Raw genomic sequence first — 25156 nt, forward strand, 5'->3', positions numbered from 1 at the left:
CCTGCACTAACCGCGATTGTAAACTACCTCCCCTTCCTGTATCTTTCGAAGGCAACTTTCGCTTTGAGCCATTTCTCATGAAACTTGCCTCCTTTACGAAAGAAGGCATTTACGGGTCTTCACGACTACAGCCTACTCCATCTTAGCCAATTTCAACTTTTGTTTCGGTGAACTACGTGTTCCTCATTTGGGAACAGGAAAGCAATGTGGCTGAAGTTTTTGCACGAGACAACTTTATTCAGCGATCCAATACACTGAACACACAATCCCATCTGTGGATGCTGCAATTTACCCGTGTTTCCCAATGAATTAAAGTTCTGTACAAGAACACACGGTTCAGTTTATTTGCGATGTCTTCACTTCATTAAAAATTTAGTTCAATTCGTCGTTCGGAGATCGCGATTTAATTAGGTCAGTATTAGAGGTGGCTTCATCCATTGTGTCTAAGTTAGTTGCGTTACTTACAAATAAGTTTGAAGAACTCACGATGTTGCATGATATACATTCAAAACATTTAAAACAAAACATTCACTGTAATTGCCAGCTTTTGTCGCCCAGTCGGCCTGTGAACAAATCTGAAGTACACTAGCGGCTGTCTGAACTATACCGAGGATGCACTTATGTGGCTCCTTCCGATTACATCTGTATCTTAGTCGCGTCTCAGTTTCGTAATTATTAAGGTTCATCGTACGCCTTAAGTTAGACGAATCCTCCAGGCAGCTTGAGGTTCTACGGAAGAGTTACTATCCTTACAGCAACTGCAGACCTATGGTACCTAGCTAGGAACATTATAAATTGTTCCGTCAACATGAAGCTTATCCTCTTTTTCAGAGGTTTCCCGAGTCTTAGATATGCCTGTTCGAGGAAAATTTACTTTAAAAACCTTATCTACTGCTTTAAACAGAAATAAATGACAGCTCTTCTGACAACGTAGATTTGAAACCTTATCAATTACCATTACGTTCACTGCTTCTGCCCAGAAATACTGGAAGCTCCAGCCTTACCTTGGGTCATATGAACTGAAATAAAGCTCATTGAAATATGTAGTATACTCACACTCTTCCTGCATGAAGTTTAGGGGTTGGGCTGTACACGAAGCCACTTTAATTTGGTACTAATATATAGCGACATGAATTTCAATTTTACCTCAATTCGAAGTGAAGCCGATCCATCTTTTCAAGATTTCAAAACGTTCATACAGTCAGGATATTTACACTGAGTGTGGTTAACCTGTCCCCCCTCCCCCTATCTTACAATTTTGGTAGCAATAGCTTCAATCATGAAAGATTGATAACTGATGAGCACGGTACGTTCCATACCTACTTCAACGACTATCTGTTCGTTCTGATCTTTTGTTATCTGTGCTGAAAGCAGAAAGCTCTTGTGTCTTTTCGAGCTAATAATTTTTTTAACGAATTTACTCCTACAGTTGGTCGTAAAAAATGGAAGTAACCTCCGCCGACACTTAACGAATACCGGTAGTTAGATGTACTTTTCTGCATTGTTCAGTCAAAGCAAAGAACCTTATGACCGAAGTACTATCTGTTTTAAGGGTGCCTTGTTAGATGCAAGGACCCCCTAAAGAACAAGGGATAGTGTTTTCCGCTACAGAAAATCTTTCTAGTGAGCTGCTCAACTACCACATCGATGGTACTATTGAGGGAGGGGAGGGGGGGTGGGGGAGATTCAATGGTCACTGCAGAGGTGGAAGCTTCCAAGTCTGCCTTGTTTAAAGCCCATCTTGGTAGAGGTCTGGAGGAATGGCGCTGGGGAGTGACAGGAAGATGGGAAAGTGATCACTACCACACAAATCAACGTGGGCGCTCTAGTGGACAGATGGGGAAGTCCTGGGCTGACGAGGGATAAATCAATGGCCGATGAAGTGCCATGATCCACACTCAAATGTGGGGGGGGGGGGGGGGGGGGGAAGGTGCGGGGCAGTATTTGAGAGGCAGAGGTCGAGTTGAGACAGGGAAGATTAGATATCTCTACCTCGACCAGTAAGCACAGTGCCACACCACAATGGGTAATGGGCTTTGAATCTCCCAAAAGTAGGAAAGGTTTAGGGAGTTTATCAATCAGCGCAGCCAATGCGTTCAGGGGTTCTGCATCATCTGGAGGAAGACACACATTGCAGACAGTTATTTCCCGCATCGTCATTCTGACAGCCATAGCTTTAAGAGGCACAGGTTCACTGCCTACTGAGCTCAGCACAAACTATACCCGACACTCTTACAGTCGCTACGTTTCTTGGAATATCCCCTATAGCCACAAAGGGCACAGGTCCACATTGCTGGGAACCAGGTTTCCTAGAGGGCAATGCAGAAAGTTGCCGTAGCTCAGCCAGGTGGAGGAAACAAAAACCGCAGCATTTCCACTGTAGGATGACATTATCGTCAGGCTGGGAAGGCATTAAGCATGCAATGAGGCAGGTTACGCCTCAAGGTCATCATCTGCCACTGATTGGATATTTGTATCCATTCATCCATTCCTATTGTGGATGAGGCATCAGTGAGACCCAGGTCCTCAGGGGACGCTGAGACGACGACGACGACGACCACCTTTTCTTAGCAGATTTTGTTTGCTTTCCCTATCCTCTCTCTTTAGGGGCTTGCTGAGAGGTCTTATCCGAAGTAGCTTCAGGCACGGATGATCATCTGGGTTTAGGGGGCGCTCGACATCATGGTCAACAGCGCCCTGACAAAGCCAACATTTAAATCTTATGGGTGGGGACGAAGGCTGTCCCCACACGGGGAGCAGTTTATGATGTACTAAGGTCTGCCGCAGTTCCCCACCAGTTTAGGGATGAGGCCTGACAGTTCACAAAATTTCACCACTCTTAACACTGGTATCTATCTGTGAGAATGGTGGGCAGATCTCCAGCCAGACTGAGGGCTGCCCTAATATCAGTATACTGGACACATTTAGCAACAAGATGTGGAACTGAAATCGGCACGCCACAAACTTCACAGAATGGTGAATCCTCCCACCAGTGGAAGTTATGTGTGAAAGGGCTATGCCCAATTCGCAGTCTGCTAAGAAAATCTCCTTCCAGCAGCGATGCTGGCGTCAAGTCCTCCAAGCCTTTGTGGACGATTTGAGATACCACAGTTTGTTGTCTGACACCTGCAACCATTCTGTCTACCACTGACACATGATGCCTTTGTCAGAAAATGAGAATGGCATGTAACAGGATGGGACACTGATGGACAGCACCATCCCAACATGCTTCCTTGGCAGCTTTGTCAGCCATGTCGTTAACCTGTATCCCAACGTGGCCAGGTACCCAGCAAGAGATCACCTTGCCACAGTGTTGGAGCCACTGTAGGGAGTCATGTATGAGCTGAATCAGCAGGTATACAGGATTCATTTGGTGAAGCACTTGCTGTGCACTAAGAGCCTAAACAGACAAGAAACCTTATGGTGATGTCTGAACCTTCTCCAGTGCCGTCAGAATGCCATGTAACTCAAACTGTAAATTGTTCTGGAAGATGCACTTTAAAAATCGTATCAGGGAAAACCGCAGAACAACCGAGAGCAGTTTCCTGCTGGGATCCATTTGTATAAACGATGAGTACAACTTTAAATGTACTGTGTCAAGCTTAAAACTACTTTGGGCCTCTGAAGACACCATGGCGTCAGTGTGTTCCATCACTGGGTGTGTTTTCATGCCCGAGATATCTGGATCCTCGAGACGTGTACCAAATGGCTGGGACACTTTGGGCCGATTCCAGAACAGTCGTTCGGAGGGGGGTTGGATCACTGAACTAAATGCCAATGACTGAGGTGACGCTGAGATTTTCAGCACCTGTCTAGCCAAAAGGATACGTCGCTGAATCCAGAGTGGTGGTTCACCACCCTCTGCACACCCACTCTGAACTGGACTGGTCTGGTCTGAAAGGCTAGTCTATATCCGAATGCGCTCATGGTGGACAGCATCTAACATCCGGAGGTAGGAAGGACAGGCCGATCCATATACCACACTGCCGTAGTCTAAGTGTGATTGAACAAATGCCCTATAAAACTGCAGGAGGTGGGACCTTACAGCTCCCCTTGTTTTTCACCAAGGAATTTCAGAATGTTCAACAACTGGAAACCCTTTGTTCGTAGGTCTTTTAGGTGTGGGAGCCATTTTAATTTAGAGTCAAATAATAAACCTGAAAGCACACAGTCTTCTCAGTTGAGAGCCGAAAACCAGTTGTCTGGGCCCAGGTTTCCAGCCCTCTAATGGTCCGCTGTAGCTGCTTCGTCGTCGTCACAAGATTAGAGGAATCTTAGACTACTGCGAAGTGCCCCACTAACAGAACATTTGACAGGGGTCCTGACTGCAGAGGAAAAGCCATTGATAGCGATGGCAAACAATGTGGCACTGAGGACACTGCCCTGGGTACACCATTCTCCTGAACATAGCAATCTGACATGGCATCACCAATGCGATAACTAAAACGCCAGTGCTCGAGAAAGGATTGGATCAGAAGCGGCAGGCGTCCACATAGTTTTCCCATTCATGAAGTTTGCGAAGGATGATGTACCTGCAAGTAGTGTCATGTGCTTTTTCGAGTTCAAAAAACACAAACTAAATGGTTTCGGCGTAAGAAGGAAGCCTGTATCGCCGTCTACAGTAGAATTGAGTTGTCAAGAGTGGAACGGTAGCACCTGAAACCGCACTGGGAGCGGCTCAGGTGACCTCGGGACTCTAGCAGCCAGACGAGGTGGCGGTTGACCATGTGTTTGAAAGTCTTACCCATACAGCTAAGAAGGGCGACACACTGGTAACTGTTAGGGGCTCTATGGTCCTTGCCTGGTTTACAGAATGGAATTAATATTGCCTCCTTCCAACTCTTAGGGTACTGTCTATCAAACCGGATCTGATTGAAACAAGACAGGAGCTTCAGAACACAGATGAAGCACGGTATAATGGAGCTCATCAGGTCCTGGAGCAATGTGTCTGGCTGCAGATAAAGCTGATTCCAATGCCCAGATGGAGAATGGAACGTTGTAGACTTCCTCATTATGCGAGAAGAAATTGAAGTTCCTCATCTCTGCAGTCTGACAATACCTAAACAGCAGGAGCTTGTCTGGATGACTTAACAGTAAATAAGTTTTCAGCTAAAACGCGAGCAATGTCTTCTGGCGTGTCCATCAAGAGCCTATTATTTGACAAGACTAAGGAGATGTGGATTACCCTTGCCCGAAATCCGTCTTATTGATTCCCAAACCTGCGCAGTGAAAGTGAACTGATTAATGGAAGTCGTGAATTCCTCCAGAAAGCCCTCTTCCGTTCTTTGATCACTCGCCTTGCATGTGCTCTTGCAGACCTTAAGGCATGAAGATTGATTGTCGTTCGACACCGTTTGAAGTTCGGCAGAGCTATCCATCTGGCCCTGATTTCCAATAGACAGTCATTCGACCAAGGCACAGGCCATCGTCTGAGGTGGTTACTAGACCTGGGGATGGACTCTGCGGCAGCCCTTTGGATCTCTTGAGTGATACGGGCCACTGCCTCCTGTGCACAATCCTTTTGTTTACAAATAGCCTGTCTACTGTACTGTAATCATCCACCTACTGCCCACCGTCCTAGTTGGCAGACAGATCCACACTGGGTCACTAGAATCTAAATCTAGAACTACTTCCCACTGAACAGTCGGCAGTAGCTGGGGAACAAAAAGGTCAATGGCTGAAAAAGACCCTGTAGCTGTGGAAAAGTGAGTCATCTGACTCGCGTTCATAAGGCAGATATTCTCAGAATGGACGAGTCGCTCTATCATACGACGACCCCTGGAGCAAGTAGTAGGCAAGCCCCACAGCACATTGTGGGCATTGAAGTCCCCCACAAGGAAGAATGGGCTTTGAAATGCCTGGGAAATGTCTTCAAGTGCGTCCACATCCAAAGCGTCTTGGGAGAGGGGGGGGGGGGGCGTAGGTACGAAGAACACACTGTGATAGTAAAGGAACTTTCACAGCAATTGCTTGCATGGTCGTAGTAAGAGGGACAGGAGAGGAGTGGCATCTGTCGAAGGAAAATAGCCACTCCACCTTTAGCCCTGTCTCCAGTAATACCTTCCTTCCTGTATATGTGGTAGCCCCATAATGCAGAGGCGTGTGAGACTAAGATGCGTTTCTTGTTAGCAGACGCAGAAAGGTTTATCCTGGACCAGCAGCTGCAATTCTTCTAAATGTGAGCAATATCCATTCAAATTCCACTGCAACACTGAAGTCCCTACGTAAGCCACTGGTTAGCGATGGTGGTTCTTTTCTTTCTCCTCGAAGACAGTGATTTACCGAGGTCAGGGAGAACGTTAGCTGGATCTGTGCGCTCTGGTTCCTCTGATTGGAAGTCCATATCCTCAAGAGCGTAGGTTCCATCAGAAAGTGAGATAACTCTTCGATCTGAAGGTCTATCTACCGCTTTTTTGGAGAATTACTTTTCGAAGGACATTTTTCTTTACTGACAGGAGGAGGCTGCTGCCTGGGTTGCGGGGACGGCTTAGTTGGCTTCTGATGTTGGGAGTGGTATGTGGCTTAGGTAGTAAGGCTACTGCTGACGGCTTCCGAACGACGTCAGTTGCAAGCGGAGCGTTTGCCCCACAGGTACATCCATAAGTGCGTGTGCTCTTATTTTAATCCGTGGTCCGAGTGTGTGTGGAGGCATCACATTTAACGATTCGTGTCTTAAGGGCTGATGCAAAAGAAGTTGCGAAAACCGGTGGTTACATGGCTTTGAAAGCCATTTTAGCTTCACCATAGGTTATGTGTCTACTTTCAACTCTTGAAATATCCTTCCCTCATTGTAAACCCCACATTTTCTGCTCTACACTGGGTGATCCCAGAGCAGTTTACACATTTCGGAAGAAATGTACAAGAAGTCCCTGATTCTTGAGCGGAGCCTCAATAATTGCCACACGTAACCTTCCCGTGACATCCCATAGTGGCGTGGCCAAATCTTTGACATATGTATCATCACATGGGGTTAGGAACAAATGGGCGAACCTTAAGGGGATATAGCCAGCACGGATATGTCCCAGTAATTGTGGAGTATTAAACGTTAGAATAAACGTTGCCAATTTTTCCAATTTGCCATTGACTTCTCAGTTCTGCACCTCCATGACGCCCACATTTTCCACTCTTCACTTAACTCCGCAGAGTCCTACATTATATCGGAGCAGGTAACCACGCCCTTATTAAAATTAAGGGTGTTATGCAACTCAGCATCGACTGGGTAGTCATGTAAGGCCTTACATCCCAGAAGCTTAGAAATTTTGTTGGAATTAACAGTTTCAACTAAAAGCGTTCCATTACAAAGACGTTTGACACTTCACAGACCCAGCAATATCTTCCAATGCCTTGTGAATATTGAAACTTGACAGTGTGGTACGACTGGTACTTTTAATTGCGATGGTAACGTAGCTGCAGCTCATGTTTACGTCAACTGAACAGGGTGTACTCTTTGAAATTTAGGTTTAGCCTCTTGGTAAGTCAACCGGTCCACTATCTTACTCCATGATTTACCGCTCCTTTTGGAGTACTGTGCAGTCTGGCGAGTAGGGCTCTCCGCAGTTGATGCAAGTGGGAGGAGGCGCACAGGGAGTGGCTGGATGCAGTGGACGTCCGCATTCTGGACATGTGGCGTTGCATGTGCAGCGGTAAGACATGTGCCCTAATGTCCAGCACTTAAAGTACTGCATAGGGGGAGGGACGTACGGTTTAACGTCACAGCGGTAAACTATCACCTTTACCTTTTCAGGCAATGAATCACCCCTCAAACGCCAAGATGAAGGCACCAGTATCAACCCTGTTGTCTTTGGGTCCCCTGTAAACGCGCCGGATGAAATGAACACCCCACCGTTCTGGATTGGCGCGGAGCTCGTCGTCGGACTGCGAAAGGAGGTCACGATGGAAAATAATATCCTGGACCATGTTGAGGCTTTTATGGGGAGTGACGTGAACAGGAATATCACCGAGCCAGTCACAAGCGAGTAACGCCCGGGATAGGGCTGGGGATGCTGTCTGAATCTAGAGTGCACTGCTTCTCATCTTTGACAGCGCTGTCACTTCCCAAACTGATCCTCAAAATGTTCAAAAAATTGAGGCTTCATAGGTAGAAACGAGTCCCTGTCCATTCTACTACAGACTAAATATCGAGGTGAATATGAATCTTTCTGTAGCCCTACGTTCCTAGCATGGTGCACTGAGGGAGGCAAATGATTTAGGGTCATATCTGTCAGCATTTTACTTTATCTTGCCCTTCTTAGGCACTGCTAGCGCCGTATGGTCACCAGTAAGAGATGACTTAGTCCGCTTCATTGCGGGTCATCCTCTATGTTGCCACTCTGATCAGGGGCTCTCCCCACGGGCGCCACCCAGCCACAGCGAAGGCCACCTGGCATGATGGCCATTGCCGGGAGTCCTGATGCCCTAGGAAGACAGGCATCTACTCCTTGGCATACGTGGAAAGTTTACAGCTCACATCAGCAGTGCGATCCCTGTGTTGTCACGGGGCAACCACCAAATGAGTACATGACGGCCACACCACAACGGACTGGCTGCTGTTCTGGGTATTGGGCGCAGAGAAATCCAGTACTGTCATGGAGGCGAAAGAGGACAGGAGGCATTGGAAGAGGATGACATTCCCCAGAAAGTGTCCTCGCCCAAATAGTTGAATTGCAGCTGGAGATGCAAAGCCATGGTAAGAGGTTCAGGAGATTGAATCTAAGGCCACTATGGATAACACTTTCACCACGTAAGGCTTCCTTCCCCATATGGCCCACACTTTTGTAAAATTTGGAAAGTGGCAGGTAAAACCATAAAAATGGAACCTGAACTTACAGGGCCGAAAAGTTAGGGACTTAAGTCGCCTCACGACAGGCAGGGACACCTCGGGTCTACTCTAACCCCTGGACTCGCAGGGGGAGACTTCGATTTATTGTTAAAAATGACGTAATTCTTCCAACTGTATTAAGGTGTTGGTTTTATTGGCAACTAGTTTCGATGTTGTTACATCATCTTCAGGCCCTAAATACAACATACGTGAACCATTAACTTGTAATCAATACTAAACTGAACAAACAGTGTTAATACCCGGATTATACCTACGTTGGAGTGCAATATGTTGTTACTTCGATGAGTATGTATGCGTCGAATAGTCTGGTTCTCAATACTGTAAGGGGAACACTTCCACGATTTCGTATCCTTGGTGCTGAAGTCATCTTCGTTACGATCTATGAACCACTACTTTTGATTTCATACTAGTAACTACATGCCTTCCGCATGGAACACGCCCATCTCACCACCGACTACTAGTGTTAGCCACTTATGATCGCTATCAAGTATGGCGAGTTACTTGTAAAATGTTGTCTACTTAAATGTCCTACACGTCATAACGAAGCACGACCGTTTCTCCGTCTGCTTACCGCGTGTTTCTGTTACATCACTTTTAGTATGACTTAGCTTCCTTTGTAGATTCTAAGTCAACTTGCTTGACGATACTTTAACTGTTTCTCTCGCGTGTAGAGATTCTGCTGTTTAATACTGATTGTATGATAGTTCAAGTGTACATCCGCTTATACCTAGTATAGAGTTCAATATGTTATTTCGATTAGTAACTTGCCCTCCCTAGATTTTGTACTTTGTACATTATCAACTTCCGTTACTATAGTCTGTCTGAATCAGCAAATTGGTCTTTTCGCCAAAATAATTGTGCTTCCAACTTTCATGCTCGTTTCTTGTAAATCAGTGGGTAGCCGATATGCTGTGACTATCAACGCTACACAACTGAATTATAAAGTTAAGTAAAATGAATACATCACCATGTTGTAGTAGTGATTGGTCCAGTAGACCATTTGCCCATAGTAAAGAGAGATTAAGAGTATCATTGATCGTTAATTAACTAATTGACACTCGACGAGATCACATACTTAATACATGAGTTACCCATGTATTTTACTGAGTGGCTGTGTTTGTATGTACTTATTAAAGGAACAACAAATGGGTTACATATACGACTATTTCAACTGACATTAACTAGATTGCTTCTATTTAGAGCATTTCCATGTACTTGAGCGTGCTTTTGACCATGTAAACTTACTGGAATTTTAGACCTTGGTCATAGCCTTCGATGAGACACCGACAGAAATTATTTCAGTAACGTTAACTTTTACTTTTATTGGAATGAATAATTTTTTAAATTGATTAGTTTGTATTTTACACTATTGACTACCTTATATCAACTGGGTTTCACACTTTTTCGTGTCCCTTATTTCATTCGTGATGTTAGGATCAAAGTTGTCTAAGTAAATTACGCCACTTACCTTATGACGACAGTACAGAATTTTGCAAACTTTGGTCTACCTTGCCCACCGTTCACTACTAGTAAACAATGACGTTTACGTAACGTATGTCTGGTTGGCAATATCTATGTTCTTCTTATAGTTCATTATTTAAAAAAATTTACGATGTTCCACGCCTATATTATCCGTTAGGATAACTGCTTATGGCTTAAGCTTTTATATACTCCAATTTTTTTAGTATGATATTAACCTATAATAAAACTACTGTGCATATACAGCTTCATTTGTATTTAGTGATACCATGTAAATGGCTAGCGTCCAGAGTAATTACATTTTTGGTCATTTCCGTTAAAATGACATCAGTTTCATTAAAATTATGCATTATGTAATATGGTTGTAATATAATTGTTTTGCATAATAACTCAAATTATTGTTGAGTCATTGGTTGTTTATGTATGGTATGTTTTATTTAGAGCCTGAAGATGATTTAACAACATGGAAACTAGTTGCCAATAAAACCAACACCTTAATACAGCTGGAGGAATTACGTCATTTTTTAAAATATATATTGCACCAGCTGACTTCCAAGTCGTCCGTTTTAATTATGGGTATACGAACATTCGATTTATTGGGAAAATTCTAGTTAAGTGTAACTCACCTATAACCGAGACTGTGTATAGAACACTTGCGCAACTTATTCTTTGATACTGCTCGAGTATCTGAATTCCCAAATGATTAAAGGAAAACATCCAAGCAATTGTGAAGGATACTGCTAAGTTAATGAACGGTAGGTTAGATCAACACGTGATTGTTACCGAGATGCTCAGCGATCTATAACTGTGTTCCCTACAGGGAAAGCTTTCCGCGAACCACCACTGACAAAATTGAGAAAATTGGCATTTGCGGCTGATTGCACAACGATCCCACTGCCAACACCACATCTCGCGTAAAGACAGCGAAGATAAATCAGGACTAGTATGGAAGCATATTGACAGTCCCGCTCCGTCATATGGTTGCTATGAGAGTAAATATGTAGGTGACTTAACGATCGAGTCGACTTCAACATTAGAGGTTTTGTTAACCTGGGCTTGATATTGTGCCAGAATGGTACAAAGCCGGACCGAAGGCTTCGCACAACGCTCTGATCAATACCAAGAAACTTGTCGCGATCCACTTTCAATTATTTCTTCCACCAACGTCAAAGAAGCTCCCTGCACACACTATGTGCTAGAGCTCCAGTTATCTGCCAGGCGGTTTTACAGTAATGCACTAAGCTGTCGTTTCAAAAATGTCGACTAACTGCAGTCATGAAAATACCTTGCCCATACGTGTTTTAAGACATCCAGATGAATGTGCTAGAAAGTATGAACTTAGTGCATAGTGGACAGGGAGACCCCATCAATAATTGGTGCCTGATTTCCGGAATGGATTCATGTGCTGCTGAACGTTGACTGCCGTACCACACGCTTTGTGAGATGTTTCACCGCCATGCCACGACGGGCACACGTTAGGCGGGAGGCTATGCTGTGGCCTCCAACAACGACACGGCAGCCAGCGTGTTAGATTATTTCTTAAGTTTTTAAAAGCACGTACGCAATTTGTCAATTTTCCTTTCGAACGAACGAAAGTTCGAATCGGCAAATCTCTCCCACGCAGTAATGGAAACTTGTTTTCTACATTTTCTGGTCCATGAGCAAATGAGTTACGTAATGGCATTCAGGATTTACCTTGACTAGATAGGCGATGTGGCCGCGCTGCAGAGCATCTGGCGGATGGATCCAGTTCCTATTTCCTGCAACAAACAGTTTAGGACCAAAATAGTTTTCAGACTTAAAGCTATACAAATATATTATTACATGTAAGCTGCCACTGACACCATGTGTGAACTACATGCATGAGGACTGTGCCACTGATTAGAGTAATTTCTCTGAAGAGATCTCAGAGGTCCTTAGGTTTGCGAATTTTTCAAGAATTACAGTTCACTGCACAGTGGGTAGGCTCACAATTTTGGTCCGTTATGCAAAATACTTACCATCCAACTGATTTGTAAATTTAAGTGTAATAACTGCCAGTATGCTTCTATCTTTACAGCTTTGACTGTTTTAGTATTGCAATGCAGTTTTTAATTAAGGTCGAACTTTTTATCGACGAGGTTGTTCTAGTTGTTCGTTTGGGAAGTAACACTCGTTTAAAACGTAGGTGCAGCGATTTACATGCTACAAGCCGAACCTATTTCAGGAAGTCTGTGAGTAAACCCACTGCTAATGTTATCTGAAGCTGCTGTCACTAGGCATCTGAAGTGTGATCACATCAGAGCAAAATCTGCTTTAGTTAAACCGAAAAATAGTTTAAGAAAATAAAACCGAGTAATCAACAATTTGGTGCCAACAAAAGTTTGATAACTAGGTTACGTTATTTCTTACACTTTCTCGCCAGTTCTTGTTAAGAAGACGTCACGTAACTAGGCCACGCGAATATATACAGCGTAAGCTTACTTCCTAAAGCTATGCTGAACTATGTTTCTTATGTCACGGAATGTACAACACATTATTGGCCACAGAGGAACTGTGAATACAGAGCAGGAGCATCCTATTACTCAGATTAAGTAGGACACTGGACATACTTACCGTAAGTCTGGGTCAGCTAGACAGAATGGTCTGTTGGATCCTTCCCACCGTCAAGGACACTAATAATGTTCACGCGGTGTGGCTGCGTCAATTGAGTTGCGCGACTAATCTGGAGGAGAAGAGCAGGTAGTTCGAGTACAGATGGTGCTTTGTGAAGTTTCAGGAAACACTTAAACCACTCATCCAAGCATTCGGGAAGACCATTATCAAAGACTAGGTTCCCATTTTCGTTTGTTTATAATTCCTTTAAACTACGTTAGTTAACCCGCCAGGGTAGCCGAGAGCGCTAACGCGCTGCTTCCTGGACTCTGGTAGGCGCGCCGGCCCCGGATCGAATCCGCCCGGCGGAATTAACGACGAGGATGGATGTGGTTTTTAGGCGGTTTTCCTCATCCGCTAGGTGAATACCGGGCTGGCCCCACGTTCCGCTTCAATTACACGCGTCGCAGACATTTGAAACACGTCCGCACTATTTTACTATTTACACTAGACGCAGACAGTTGGGGTACACTGATTCCGTCCGGGGGGGGGTGGTGTACGGGGTGGCGGCAGGAAGGGCATCCGGCCGTCCCTCACACGAACATTACTAAATCCGTTGTAACCACGCCGACCCTCCGACCCTGCGAAACTATGGCGTAAGCGAAAGGAAGAAACCACCTTAGTTATCTGATACCGACTGTTTTTTTTAATTGAACGAACTTTTGCAGCAGGTTGTTTACGCAGATGATCTGTACCCTTATTTCATGTCTATTAGCGTGGCTGCTTCGTCGTAACAATAAGACCCTTTTTAAAAATATCTGCAAGAGATGTGGGAAATCATGTTTAGCTAGCTTTCTGTAAAAAATGTTTTTGCAGAGCAAGCGTAACAAACCAAAAACGAACATTTTTACTGCTTTATGTCATACTGAAATAGACTGTCCTTGTATTTTCGATATTTAACTCGTGTTTCGCCACACCTGCCATTAATAGTTCAGCTATCCCGTTAATATTGCGAGATTTTTATACACAGAAGGGCACACTAAACAAAACTATTCTTGGTGTATACTATTCTGTTTACTGGAAGGGACCTTTCCATCTGAGATTGAAGCTGCCTACTGTAACTAGAAACGAGAAAGTTTGTGTGCCAAGGTCGACACTGTTTCTGCTTATTAACCGTTTTCAAAACTCATCTTCCAGGAGTATGTTCTAATGCGATACACGTAAGAACATACAATTTTCTGTGAATTACCTCAAGCTCAGAGTGCAATTTGTCATTACTACCCGAGTTTCCTGTGACAACGGCTGTCATTTTTTTTACTTATTTGACAAATCTTCGGTTTAATCTCACCATACTCATTAACAACTAATGCCAGTGGCAACAGTACAGACTGATTAGAATTTTTGTACGTTAATGTTATAGGCTACAATACGAGAGGCCATACTTATCACTATCTTAATTGAGCGTTCGTTTCAAAATACGCTCAAGCATTGCTGAGGACAAGAAATTCTTGAACGGAAGTTACCTGTACGATTTGAACCGGCCGTCTACGCGTTTGTTTAAATACGCTAACTCTGCACAATAATGCTTAAGGCGCTCCAAGAATTTAGTCTCAGCTGGGTGAATGCCCAGGCGAATTTTAACGCGTTATTCCGTTGCAAACACCGTGGTTACTATTATCTCGTGAGCGAAAGTATTTCACGTCCTGTCGATGACAACTAAGGTAGTATGACAGAACGAGGAGTAACATCCCTTAATGAAATAGTGGATGTTTGAGTCATTACGGGGAGCTTTCTGCAGCTTCACGGCAAGGACTAATTTAAAGTGCCAAGACTGCACCGCGCCAAATGGCTCTTCTCTCACGCAGAGTTCCCCGAGGCTCGTGTTTGAGGCCGCAGCATTGAGCTAGCACTAGCGATTCCGTTCACACGTTTTAGTGAAGGTGTGGCTGAGGCACATTCTTCCCTGTGACCTGGCGACGGCCTTGGCACAGCGCCGACTGCAGACCTGACCAGCCGGTCACAATAAGCCACGATAAGACGCAGCTTCCTACATCTGCCTCAGTGTTGTGCAACAATACACACACACACACACACACACACACACACACACACACACACACAACTTGCCTCCGGCGGAACGTAACCCGGATCTCTGGCTTCCTTCGTGAGCTCTCGCTGAACTGTTCTCACGACCTGCAACGCAGCTATCTCACCAAGCAGTTCTCTCCGTCCATGTCGCTGCAATGGATCGGTTTTAACATTAAACCGATTATCTTATGCAGAAGACTAGCGACATATCTAACTTCAGTAATGTAGTTAATACTATCTTAACTGTCAGACCACTCAGTTACTTTATAAATCTACAATTAAGAAGGTAACATTCTAGTCTCCTTGTGTCAGTTCTCACCTATAAAAAATCATGTTCATTTTATCCATTCCGCAAAATTTTTTACACTACCTGCATTGGAAATACCTATTAACAACGAAGTTTGTCATCAGGTTTTGTCTTTCGACAGTTTTGTTACTCTGGCGCTGTTTTCTGAAAACCCTAAATCCAGTACTGGTAGGTTCAAAACATTAACGCTGGGTCACGTTTCTATTAGTATAAACCTGCTATTTCTTACATTATTTTACTCGCGGCTGTTATTTCAGAAAATTTCACTATTCTATTGCACTCAATCTGATTCGACAGAGTAATCTGTGTTCTTCGGAAGTTCCGTATTGGCTCATACGGTGGTAAGCAGAGATCAATATCTCCGACAATGAAACATTGCCCTTACATCGCAAGAAATATACCCGGGTTAAAACTACCCGGAACAGTTCATTATTCAGCCAACCCAGTCATCCATGGAGTGGGTCCTTTACTATACATGTTCCAAGTTTGTAAAGCTTTTAAATTTCTCGATGGGAAGTAACCCGATTATCAGGAAGGGAATTTTAAGGGCACTGCTACCTATTTAATCTAGTAATACAAATTTAACATCCGTGGTTAGTCCAACTGTGTGCTGAGCACATTTTGACCACGTTACACTCTTTAAATAGTCTGAAGTGAATTTTACTTCAACACTCTTCATTTGAAACGTCGCCATCGGTGAAAAAGTCCATATGCATTATACGTCGAAACGGTGGAGAGGTGCAGTTTTCTGCAGTTCTGAATGCCAATCGTCATGCTGGCTGACGCTGAAATATACGAGCCCATTTATCATTACAATTTGGATTTCGAAAGCATGCTACATTTTGTTCCATTTACTTAAATGTAACTGGTCCCAGAATACTAACAGCGCATTTAAAAATTATACAGCTTTTTAACAGCAACATTTGAAAATTTAAATTCATTCTATAAAAGTTTTTTTAATTAAAAGCAACTCTAAGTCCACACAATTATTACGCACTGCGACGGTATCAAAATTAGGCAGGGCTCCTACCTAGATAGCAGCACAATGACGACTTGCTAACTAAAAACTAAACTATCACGTCCAGATGACCGCGCGATGCAGACCGGCCGCCGTGTCATCTTCTGACATGTCGTTATATGGATAACGTGTGGTGGGGCATGGATTAGCACACATTCTTCCAGCTGTTTTTCCATACACTGGAGTCTATACCCTACACGGATGTTCCTGAACTGGAATTACAAGGCTGTTTCTGTCCACTCGCCTGGCAGTAGCGTAAATATAACATGGCTCTTCTGTGTCGCAGATGTGCTGACCACTTAGCTACAGGGGTGGACCCTGCAAACAACGTATTTTACAAGGTGAGGCGGCGGTTCTCCCAAGCAGCAAGATAGAGGCCCGCCCTACGCGCGCAGCTGAACCATACAACTGACTTAGTGGCTGAAGGGTCCCATACAGAGACAGCACTGCAGGGACTACTACGATCCACCGATTATGGATCCGACGGCTTTCCTGTTTGAGCACCATCGGAAAGCAGGATGAGGTTAGTACTCTTGTTCGTGCAACCGATTCTCCACGTAGGCATTCCTAGTAATGTAGAAGGTTCCAAATTATTCTTTAATTCTCCTTGTATGCGGCATAAAAGGCAAGTTTAGAGCATGTCAGGGGCTTTCTTCATTCATTTGGTAACTAACCAAAATATCTGTATCTAGTAAGTACTGATTTTCATTTCCTTTGAACTATTCAGTTATGAGCTCCGTTTTTCTAGTTTTAATGTCGAGCGTTTTGAGTATTAGATTAGCAATTCGAAAATTCTACAGTTACTTTATGTCGTTTGAAGTGGTACTTTTAAGCCTCCTGTACCCGACAGTGAAATTAGTTTTTCGAAGTCGCACAATATCAATCTGAGTTCATATTTGGCCTGTTAGCGCTGTAGGGATAGAAGAATCGCTAACCAAGAACATGTAGCGTGGAACCTATGCTTGTGTCACTGAAATCCTGGAATGAATAATTCCATGATTATGAACACTACTGTCTTTGACCAACACTCCGAAGCTTTTCTTTTTCTTGCTTACGTACTGTCCATATTACGTCGTATTCCAGGCTGTTTGTATCAATGCCAGCGGCAGTTTCTCGCCCTGAAGCTATGTGATGTAAACTAGCTTTCCTTCATTTGTAATTCCTTTTAGTGATCATCATCTTCAACAAGCTGAGCGTGTTTACGACTGTTAAATCACGGATGGTAATTTACTGTAGTGCACACTTACCTATAGTCACATAACGCGCGTGCGCGCGTGTGCGTGTTTACTCAACCTACGATATTGTCAGTTAAACAGCTCTTCATTTGCGTTTCACGTTTCTCGGAAGGTATGTTAATTTTATGTTACCTAAAACTAGCCCCGCATTAAGACCATTTCCGCTTCAGGAGGCAAGCAGGATACCTGTCAAACATTTTTATATAAATATATTTAAAACGAACCCTGAAAGCTCCTCAAAATCTGCGTACGGAGGGCTCGTTAGCGAGACCTTAGGAGCTCAAGTGAATCATTTATTTAGGTTTGTCATAAATACAGCCAAAAACCCGAGTTTCTCTTAATTTTATCGTAGACGCATACTGAAACGTCGCAGTGGACAGTGCGTAGACTTTCATTTTACTGAATTGTCTGAGCGTAGGCCAGTGCTTCGATTAAAAGCGCGTGCTGAGTTAAAGTACTAACCCTCTAATTTACAATTAATTGGCTAGGAACATGGCAGTAGACTGCCTTCGATTAACTTACTTTTCTCAGGTGAGAGTGATGCAACGACAAATTATTCTGTCTACATACAAAGTCATACCGTTAAGACCATACCATTCTAGAAGAATTCCATCAAAATAGAAATCTCAATGCCTGAGCCATAAACACGAGGGAACATCGTACCAAATTCAGGAAATCTGTTTAATCCGTCAGGACTGTGCTGGGAAGACAACACTTACCTGATTTACGTTAATTCACTACTGGCCTTTTTGATCCGTGGCAACTGGTAATTTTCGTGTTGTTACCGCTATTAAAGTTGGGATTTTAATCCCAATCATAGCTATCCGTATCTTGGGAATTCCATGTCCAAAGAACGGTGAACGCAGGTTCAGTATATGCAAGTCACTTCCGTTTCTAACCTATAAAGAATAATGCAGCACTTTGGTTCTCGATCCCGACTACTCCCCGATTTCGTAACAATCCGGATATTCAGATGCCGATATAACATGCGTAATAACAGCCATGCTTTATGAAATGTTAAATTTTCTGAGAATTTTTTCGTTGTCTATGTTGGGACAAACTAGCCTTACCATTCAGTCGCCTACAGGCGAGTCTGCAAGTTCTTTTACGACTTCACTGACAAGCTGAGGACGATAGGCCATATTTAGCACTTAAACCAATGTATTTTTAAAATGTTTTATGTTCAACAGGAAATGGCACTAGCCATGGTACGTCAGAGCCTGCAACAATCGCTCGAACCGTTTGATTTTTACTATTTTTTTATTACGTGAAGTTTTGGATCTAGAATATGAACTAACTGATGGCGACGGGTGATAGGAAACTTGTATCTTCCATTACCGAAACTTCCACACCCCAGTTTGTTGCTCTTAGACACTTTCGGTAAGGCTGAGTCTCCATTCTGAACATAATGTAAAGCGTAATGCGACGATTCCGAACTCCAAGTATGGAAGTGCATCATAGAACCTACCGTGGCGAACAGTACTTATATTTTGTCATGTGTTAAGAGACGCGCTGACAAATCCCAGCAGCAATTTTTGTGACCTGTGTTGGAATGGTCGATGATGTTCCTACACACCGTCCAGCAGGTTTAACTGAGTTTCGGAGTAGTACACTTACGGAACTGCATTCTAGTACTGGTTGCTGACCGCAGTTTCAGCACGATGGACAGCACAAATGCTATACGCAATCACAGCTAACTGCATACTAAGATTATTCGCTAGTACGAGCAGGTGTAGTGCGTTTCTCTAATTTAAAGTCTTTTGCCTTCTCCGTCACTGGGAGACATTGGCTAATTCAACAAGCTATCTAGTGACTGGTGGCCACCAGAGAGGCGACGATTCATCTGTGTTCGTAAACAGTTCTGGAGGAGTCGAGATCTGTAAAAGGTAGCTCTGCCGTCTGACTACAGTCACCACTGGGAAACAAAAACTGACCATGAGATAGACCGGATCAGCCAAAATAGTTTCTCGATCCTTGGCAGTAATTCGACCTTGCAGAACAACCATAGGGCCCATGGAATAGCACAATGTGCCTGCTCAAAACATCACCGAACCCTCGTCATGTTTCATTCTTCGAACGTAAGCGCCACCAGAAGTTTGAAACCGTTTAAAATACTCATCCGACCAAATGATTTTCTTCCGCTGTTCCGTAGTCTACATTTTCTGGCTTCAGCACTGTTTTTCCATCACTGTTTAGTGCTTTTGAAATTCCAGTTCGCACTGGAATTCCCTCGTTACGGAACTCATTTTCGTGTTTTGGTGCTGACAGGGTTCGCGAGTGCGACATTCATTTCTGCAGTGACTTTTGCAGCTGTCTTTTTGGTCACATTCTTCAGTGACGGTCTGTCACTATTACTGAGCGCACACTTTCGAACACGTTGAGACTTAGTCGACGATATTTTTCTGCTTTCCCTGTATGAAGACAATCTTCGATACAGTACCTCTTTAAAGAAGTGGTTAACACTTGACAGTCGGGAGGACGGCGGTTCAGCCCCGCGTCTGGCCATCCTGATTTAGGTTTCCTGATTTCTCTAAATCGCTTAGGGCAAATGTCCGGATGGTTATTTGGAAAACTGCCGTGCCCTTTCGTTCTCCATCCTGCCCGAATCCGAGATTGAGCACTATCTATGAAGACCTTATCGTTGACAGGACGTTTGGTGTTTATAGGCAACGAGGAAATAAGTGTCAACTTCAGCGCCCTCTGTTTTAAAAGGAGCTACCATACGAGCATCAATGACGTGCACATGTTCGAGTTCACTTACCTGCAACAACGCAGTCTCAACTACACAAAACAGTTCTCTCCACAACTCACTTGCAACGTACCTATGAAATTTCACAGGCGTCGCTTATTGTCAAAACCAGCGGAACATGCAGGCTTCGCTGGAATCTGGATTTAAGATGGATTCATTGACAGGGTATAGGACTAAACAGCAAGGTCATCAGTCCTGCGATTCCAAAGTTACACACAGAAGTGAAGACGAGTCAATCTAAAACGAAGAAGTTAAAAAACACGTGGCGTAACACGGACTTCCTCATCGAGTGGGTGTCCACAGTTACTACCACACGGTGTCCACCATAAAGCGAGAAGACATATGCCCAAAACGCAAGCACCTCATGGGTGGTGGGACACATGGCTTCACGTCAAATCTGTAGAACTTAACAGTCTCTGGGAGGGTATCCCCTCAAAAGCCAGAATGAAGGCGCCAGTATCCGTGTGGCTGCCTTTGCCACACTTCTGCACACGTCAAACAAAATGAGCGCCGCATCGCTCCAGTCTAGCCTCGAGTTAATCAATTTGCAGGATGAGGTTCCCATGGAAACTCATTCCCTGGACCATATTCAGAGTTTGGTGAAGGGTAATGCACACTGGGACTTTGCCAAGCTGATCACAAGCACCAAGAGCTGCAGATTGGGCGACAGAAGCAGCTTCGGTCAGCAGGGAACCTGAACGCACCTTACTGAGGAACTCCAATTCACTGAACTTGTCCTCTGTATTCTTTAAGAACAAGAGCTTTTTAGCAGTGAATGTTCCCCATCCGTCCTGGTACAGACGAGGTAGTGGGGAAGTTTACACGCCAGGACTGTGATTCTTACCCTCCTCCCATGGTGTAGCCAGGGAACAAAACTGCTGGGCCACAGAAAGCTACATTCCTCGATCCTTCACCAGTCAAAGAGACGGCCGTTTGAGAACGGCCAGATTTTTGCAGTCTGATACGCTTCAGGCGCCGAGCATCCGCCCTGACACCACCCACTCTGACCAGGGGCTCTACCCATGGGCAGCAACCACCCACAGTAAGTGCCAACTGGCACAGAGGCCGTTGTCAGGCGTTCTAATGCTCCAGGAAGACTAGCAACCACTCCTTGGCATACATGGGGAGGGCAAAGCTCAGGTATCGGTAGGGTGATTCCTGTGTTCGTGGACTCAGCCAGATGGGTACACAACAGCCCCAACACATGGACCGGCTACATTTGCTGATGACCTAGCAGGTTGCAGGGGGGGCTACGGTACGGAAAGGGGGATACGAATCCACGCCGCAGGCGCTAGGCAGAGTACTTTCACAAATGGCTCACACTAGAAACAGAATTTGGAAGTGGAGGTAGAATCTCAAGTGGGGACCTAAATGCTGAAAGGATGAAAGAAGAGGCAGAAGGAACAAAATTGCAAGCAATATGGGAACCAAACCACCTGACACATTAAAACTGTGTGCTGGACCGAGACTAACACGGGACCTTTGCCCTTCGCGGGCAAAGGCTCTACCATCTGAGCTACCCAAGCACGACTCATGACCCGTCCTCACAGCTTCACTTCCGCCAGTACCTTGTAACCTACCTCCCGAATTTCACAGAAGCTCTTCTGCGAAACTTTCAGAACTAGCACTCGTGGAAGAAAGGATATTGCGGAGACATGGCTTTGCCACAGCCTGGGGCATGAATGAAATTAAGTGAAGTGAAGGTGTGAGGAATAGTGGGCTGTCCCTGGCCAGGGGGGGGGGGAGGGGGGGAGGGGGAGGGAGGGTGTTCTCGCGGTGTTCATATTTTCGTCAATCCCCCGTAAGTAAAGAGCCAATGCCGGGGAGTGCTCTCCGGAAAGTAAATTAGGAATCCATTCAGACCTTGCGAATTTTTTCTTTTGAACTCTTCCAGTTACTTTTGAGCGTTAGGGATGTCTATTTCTATGACCTCCGTACAGCAGTCTGCAATGGTCTAACGATGGTACACCTGCTCCTGCTTTAATCTTTTTTTAAAGATGGAATTTGTAGCGTGAGCTTTCTTTCGCTGTGATAATGCCACACCAGACTGGTCGGCCAGTGGCGGAAGCCTTCTAGTCACTCGACAATTTGACGTGGTTCAGTAAAACTTGCTCAAAACAACTGCCCGAGACTCAATTTTCCAAATTGGACAAGTTTCCGGAATACACCAAACTTACTATGCTACATAAAATTTGTCAGGCATCTGACGCAAAAGTCAGAACTTTTAATTATGCATGTATTTACGTACGTGCTCTCAAACGCAGTAGATGCTTGTTTATTGCGTAGTGTGCAATGTACCACTAGACTATTACACACACTGATGATAAAACTATTGCGTACTTTCACTCTAAATTCGTTTACTGTTGTGTTCACATATTATTCCCACGTTTATTTCCTTTTATCGATACATATGAAGAGCGAAACTTCTTTGAATTTCCTGCTGAAAATATAATTTTACAATATAGAACAGTTTCGACAGCTTCCGAGTATTTGTGCGCGCTGAAATTGCTTAACAGGTTATGTATGCAATAGCTTCTTCACGCTTATTGATTCTGAAGTCATCACTTCGAATGCAGTCAGTGCACAACATGAAATGTTTCTGATTTTAATTCAGGAATAATTGCATTTTCTTGAGCTTCGATGGTCAAACTGTTCTTTGCCTTGAAACCACTTTTTGTTGAAGCATTTGTTAACGGTTTCTGGCTTTATTTCCCTTGTAGCCAAGCCAAAGCAATTTATTGCATCCAGGACAAACTTACCATGCAAGAGGAAATGCACTTTCAGCTCCAACAGTAAGAATAAGAAACTTCAATAATTTCCTATAATGGGAATTCAATGTGTAAATAACCTTTGTCCATGGGCTGTGATGCTGGTTGAAAGTGCCAGGAAAAAAGCTCTTTCTCCTTTGGTAACTTTACTTTCTCATGGCAGGTTGCATTGTCTTGGGAGAGACCTTTGCGATTTCTTTTTCATTTTGGTAGTGAATGAGCACAGCTATTCTTCCATAAAACCACTCACTGTCCATGCCTTTTTATTGCTTCGACATGTGACTAGAAGCTTACTGACTAAGTTTTTTTGAAACAACGCGGTTTTGTCGCCTTTCCAATTATGGGTTGGTTTTCCATTTCGCGCTTAACGTGCTTCCACACAGGAGCACAGTGAGTGTCTTTGGTCACTTCCGCTGGTGGACTTTTCACCTGTAGTTGCTTGAGACTTTGAAGGCAATGCGCGATAGAACACTCCCGTTTCATCGGAACTGAACACGTCTTTCGGGGTCATAATTCGAAGTCAGGCTGTGAAGTATTTTCTTCCGCCCTGTTGCTACACTCTCCTGCACATCGATAGCTTTCCCAGACCCTTCATTCCACACGATGTTGTCCGTAGCTTTGAAACTGTCCAGTCATCCTACGAATGCCTTTAACTCCGCATTTCCAAGTTCTGGTGAGTTTCGGGGCGGAAGTCTGCAACTTGCGACTAGACAAATTTATGTTTTTGTCCCACGCACTTACGAACCATCCCCACACTGTTGCGTTCATTTCTTAATTTCCCGTCTTTTTCGCCTTTATTTTCACGTACCCGTTCCCTTTCATCCATTCATCTTGTGTATTATCCTTATTTCCTGGAATGTAATTTGCGTTTCATCGCATTTGAAACTCAACCTTACTTCGCGCACAGAGCGTCTCACGCGCCTTTATTACCTTAATCTTTAATTGTTAGCGACACGTACTTTTTGTTCGACATGTTATCACCAAGTGCTATTAGTCAACAAACTGGCATAAAATAATGCAGGTCGTGCCTTTCTTTGCAATGATCAACCCTGCAGGGTTAAACACTGTTTAACATGACACCTACCTCTTTCAATGCATATGATGTTTGGTTTGTAGGGCGCTCAACTGCGCGGTCTTCAGCGCCCGTAGAAACTTCCTATTTTTTCAGTCCAATTTTTTTAGAGTGGCCAATCGAGCCACTGTCACGAATCATGATGAAATGATGAGGACAACACTAACACCCAGTCCCAGCGGAGAGAATCGCCAACTCGGCCGGGAAACGAACCCGGTATCCCGTGATGCAGAGAGAGCAACGCTTGCCCTAGACCTTTCAATGCATAGATTGCAGCGGAGTGTTCTAAAGTGCTCAACAATGTTCTAGTGTTCGCCCACGTACGTCAATAATAATGGACAACGAGAGATACCGACGAACATCGCTCACGAACCATTTCTTTCGATGTGCCGACACTAAGCTGAACTTGTTCGTTGTTGCAAGGAACGGTGCAAGTTTGTCTACACCCGCAGTTCCAAGCTGCGCCGACCCTCTTCTTGGTTTTGCGCCCTTTAAGAGGATTGTCATGGCTGTGTCTTTGTAGAGTCTTGACTAATTTACACTAATTACTCTTCCCCACGTTGTACAATGTATTGATTAAGTCTCAAAATTTGCGTCCTGATTCCGCCTTAGGCACGTCCCGCTTTATACAAGAAGTTTAGCATTTGGAAGTGCTTTGAATGCGTCGGGATAAATACTTTTAGGGGTTGAGAAGACTTGCGAGTTATTCACGTTCCGCTTCGATCGAGTCTTATTTTATCAGTCTTCTCGGCTCTGCAAGATCTTTCGTTTACGTTTGATGGTGGAAGTTGCAAGCTCAGTGCATCAGTATTTTTATAGACGAATGCTGCGATGACCGGGAGATGTTCTTAAACTTTAAACAGTTTACCAGTCTGCTCAATTTTTCCCGATTTTGTTATTAAACCAAGAGGGGTTTTATATCCTTAAGCCACTATTGTGCTTACTTCTTGACAGAGCGACTTACAGTCAGTTTAAACTTTGAACATAATTCCTTTATGTACATCTTACTAGCACCCTATTTTGACAA

General features: G+C 44.2%; 1 protein-coding gene across 4 annotated transcripts in view; it reads right to left on the reverse strand.

The window, feature by feature from the left end:
* Positions 1–25156, reverse strand: part of LOC124722916 (PTB domain-containing engulfment adapter protein 1-like) — a 144519-nt gene that overhangs the window by 28334 nt on the left and 91029 nt on the right. For all 4 annotated transcript variants that reach the window (XM_047248069.1, XM_047248067.1, XM_047248068.1 and 1 more), the window contains exon 3: positions 12014–12078. In XM_047248069.1, the coding sequence (XP_047104025.1) occupies positions 12014–12078 (65 nt within the window). The remainder of the gene's footprint in view (positions 1–12013; positions 12079–25156) is intronic.

This window comes from Schistocerca piceifrons, chromosome X, assembly GCF_021461385.2.
Source record: "Schistocerca piceifrons isolate TAMUIC-IGC-003096 chromosome X, iqSchPice1.1, whole genome shotgun sequence".
Taxonomy (NCBI): Eukaryota; Metazoa; Arthropoda; class Insecta; order Orthoptera; family Acrididae; genus Schistocerca; species Schistocerca piceifrons.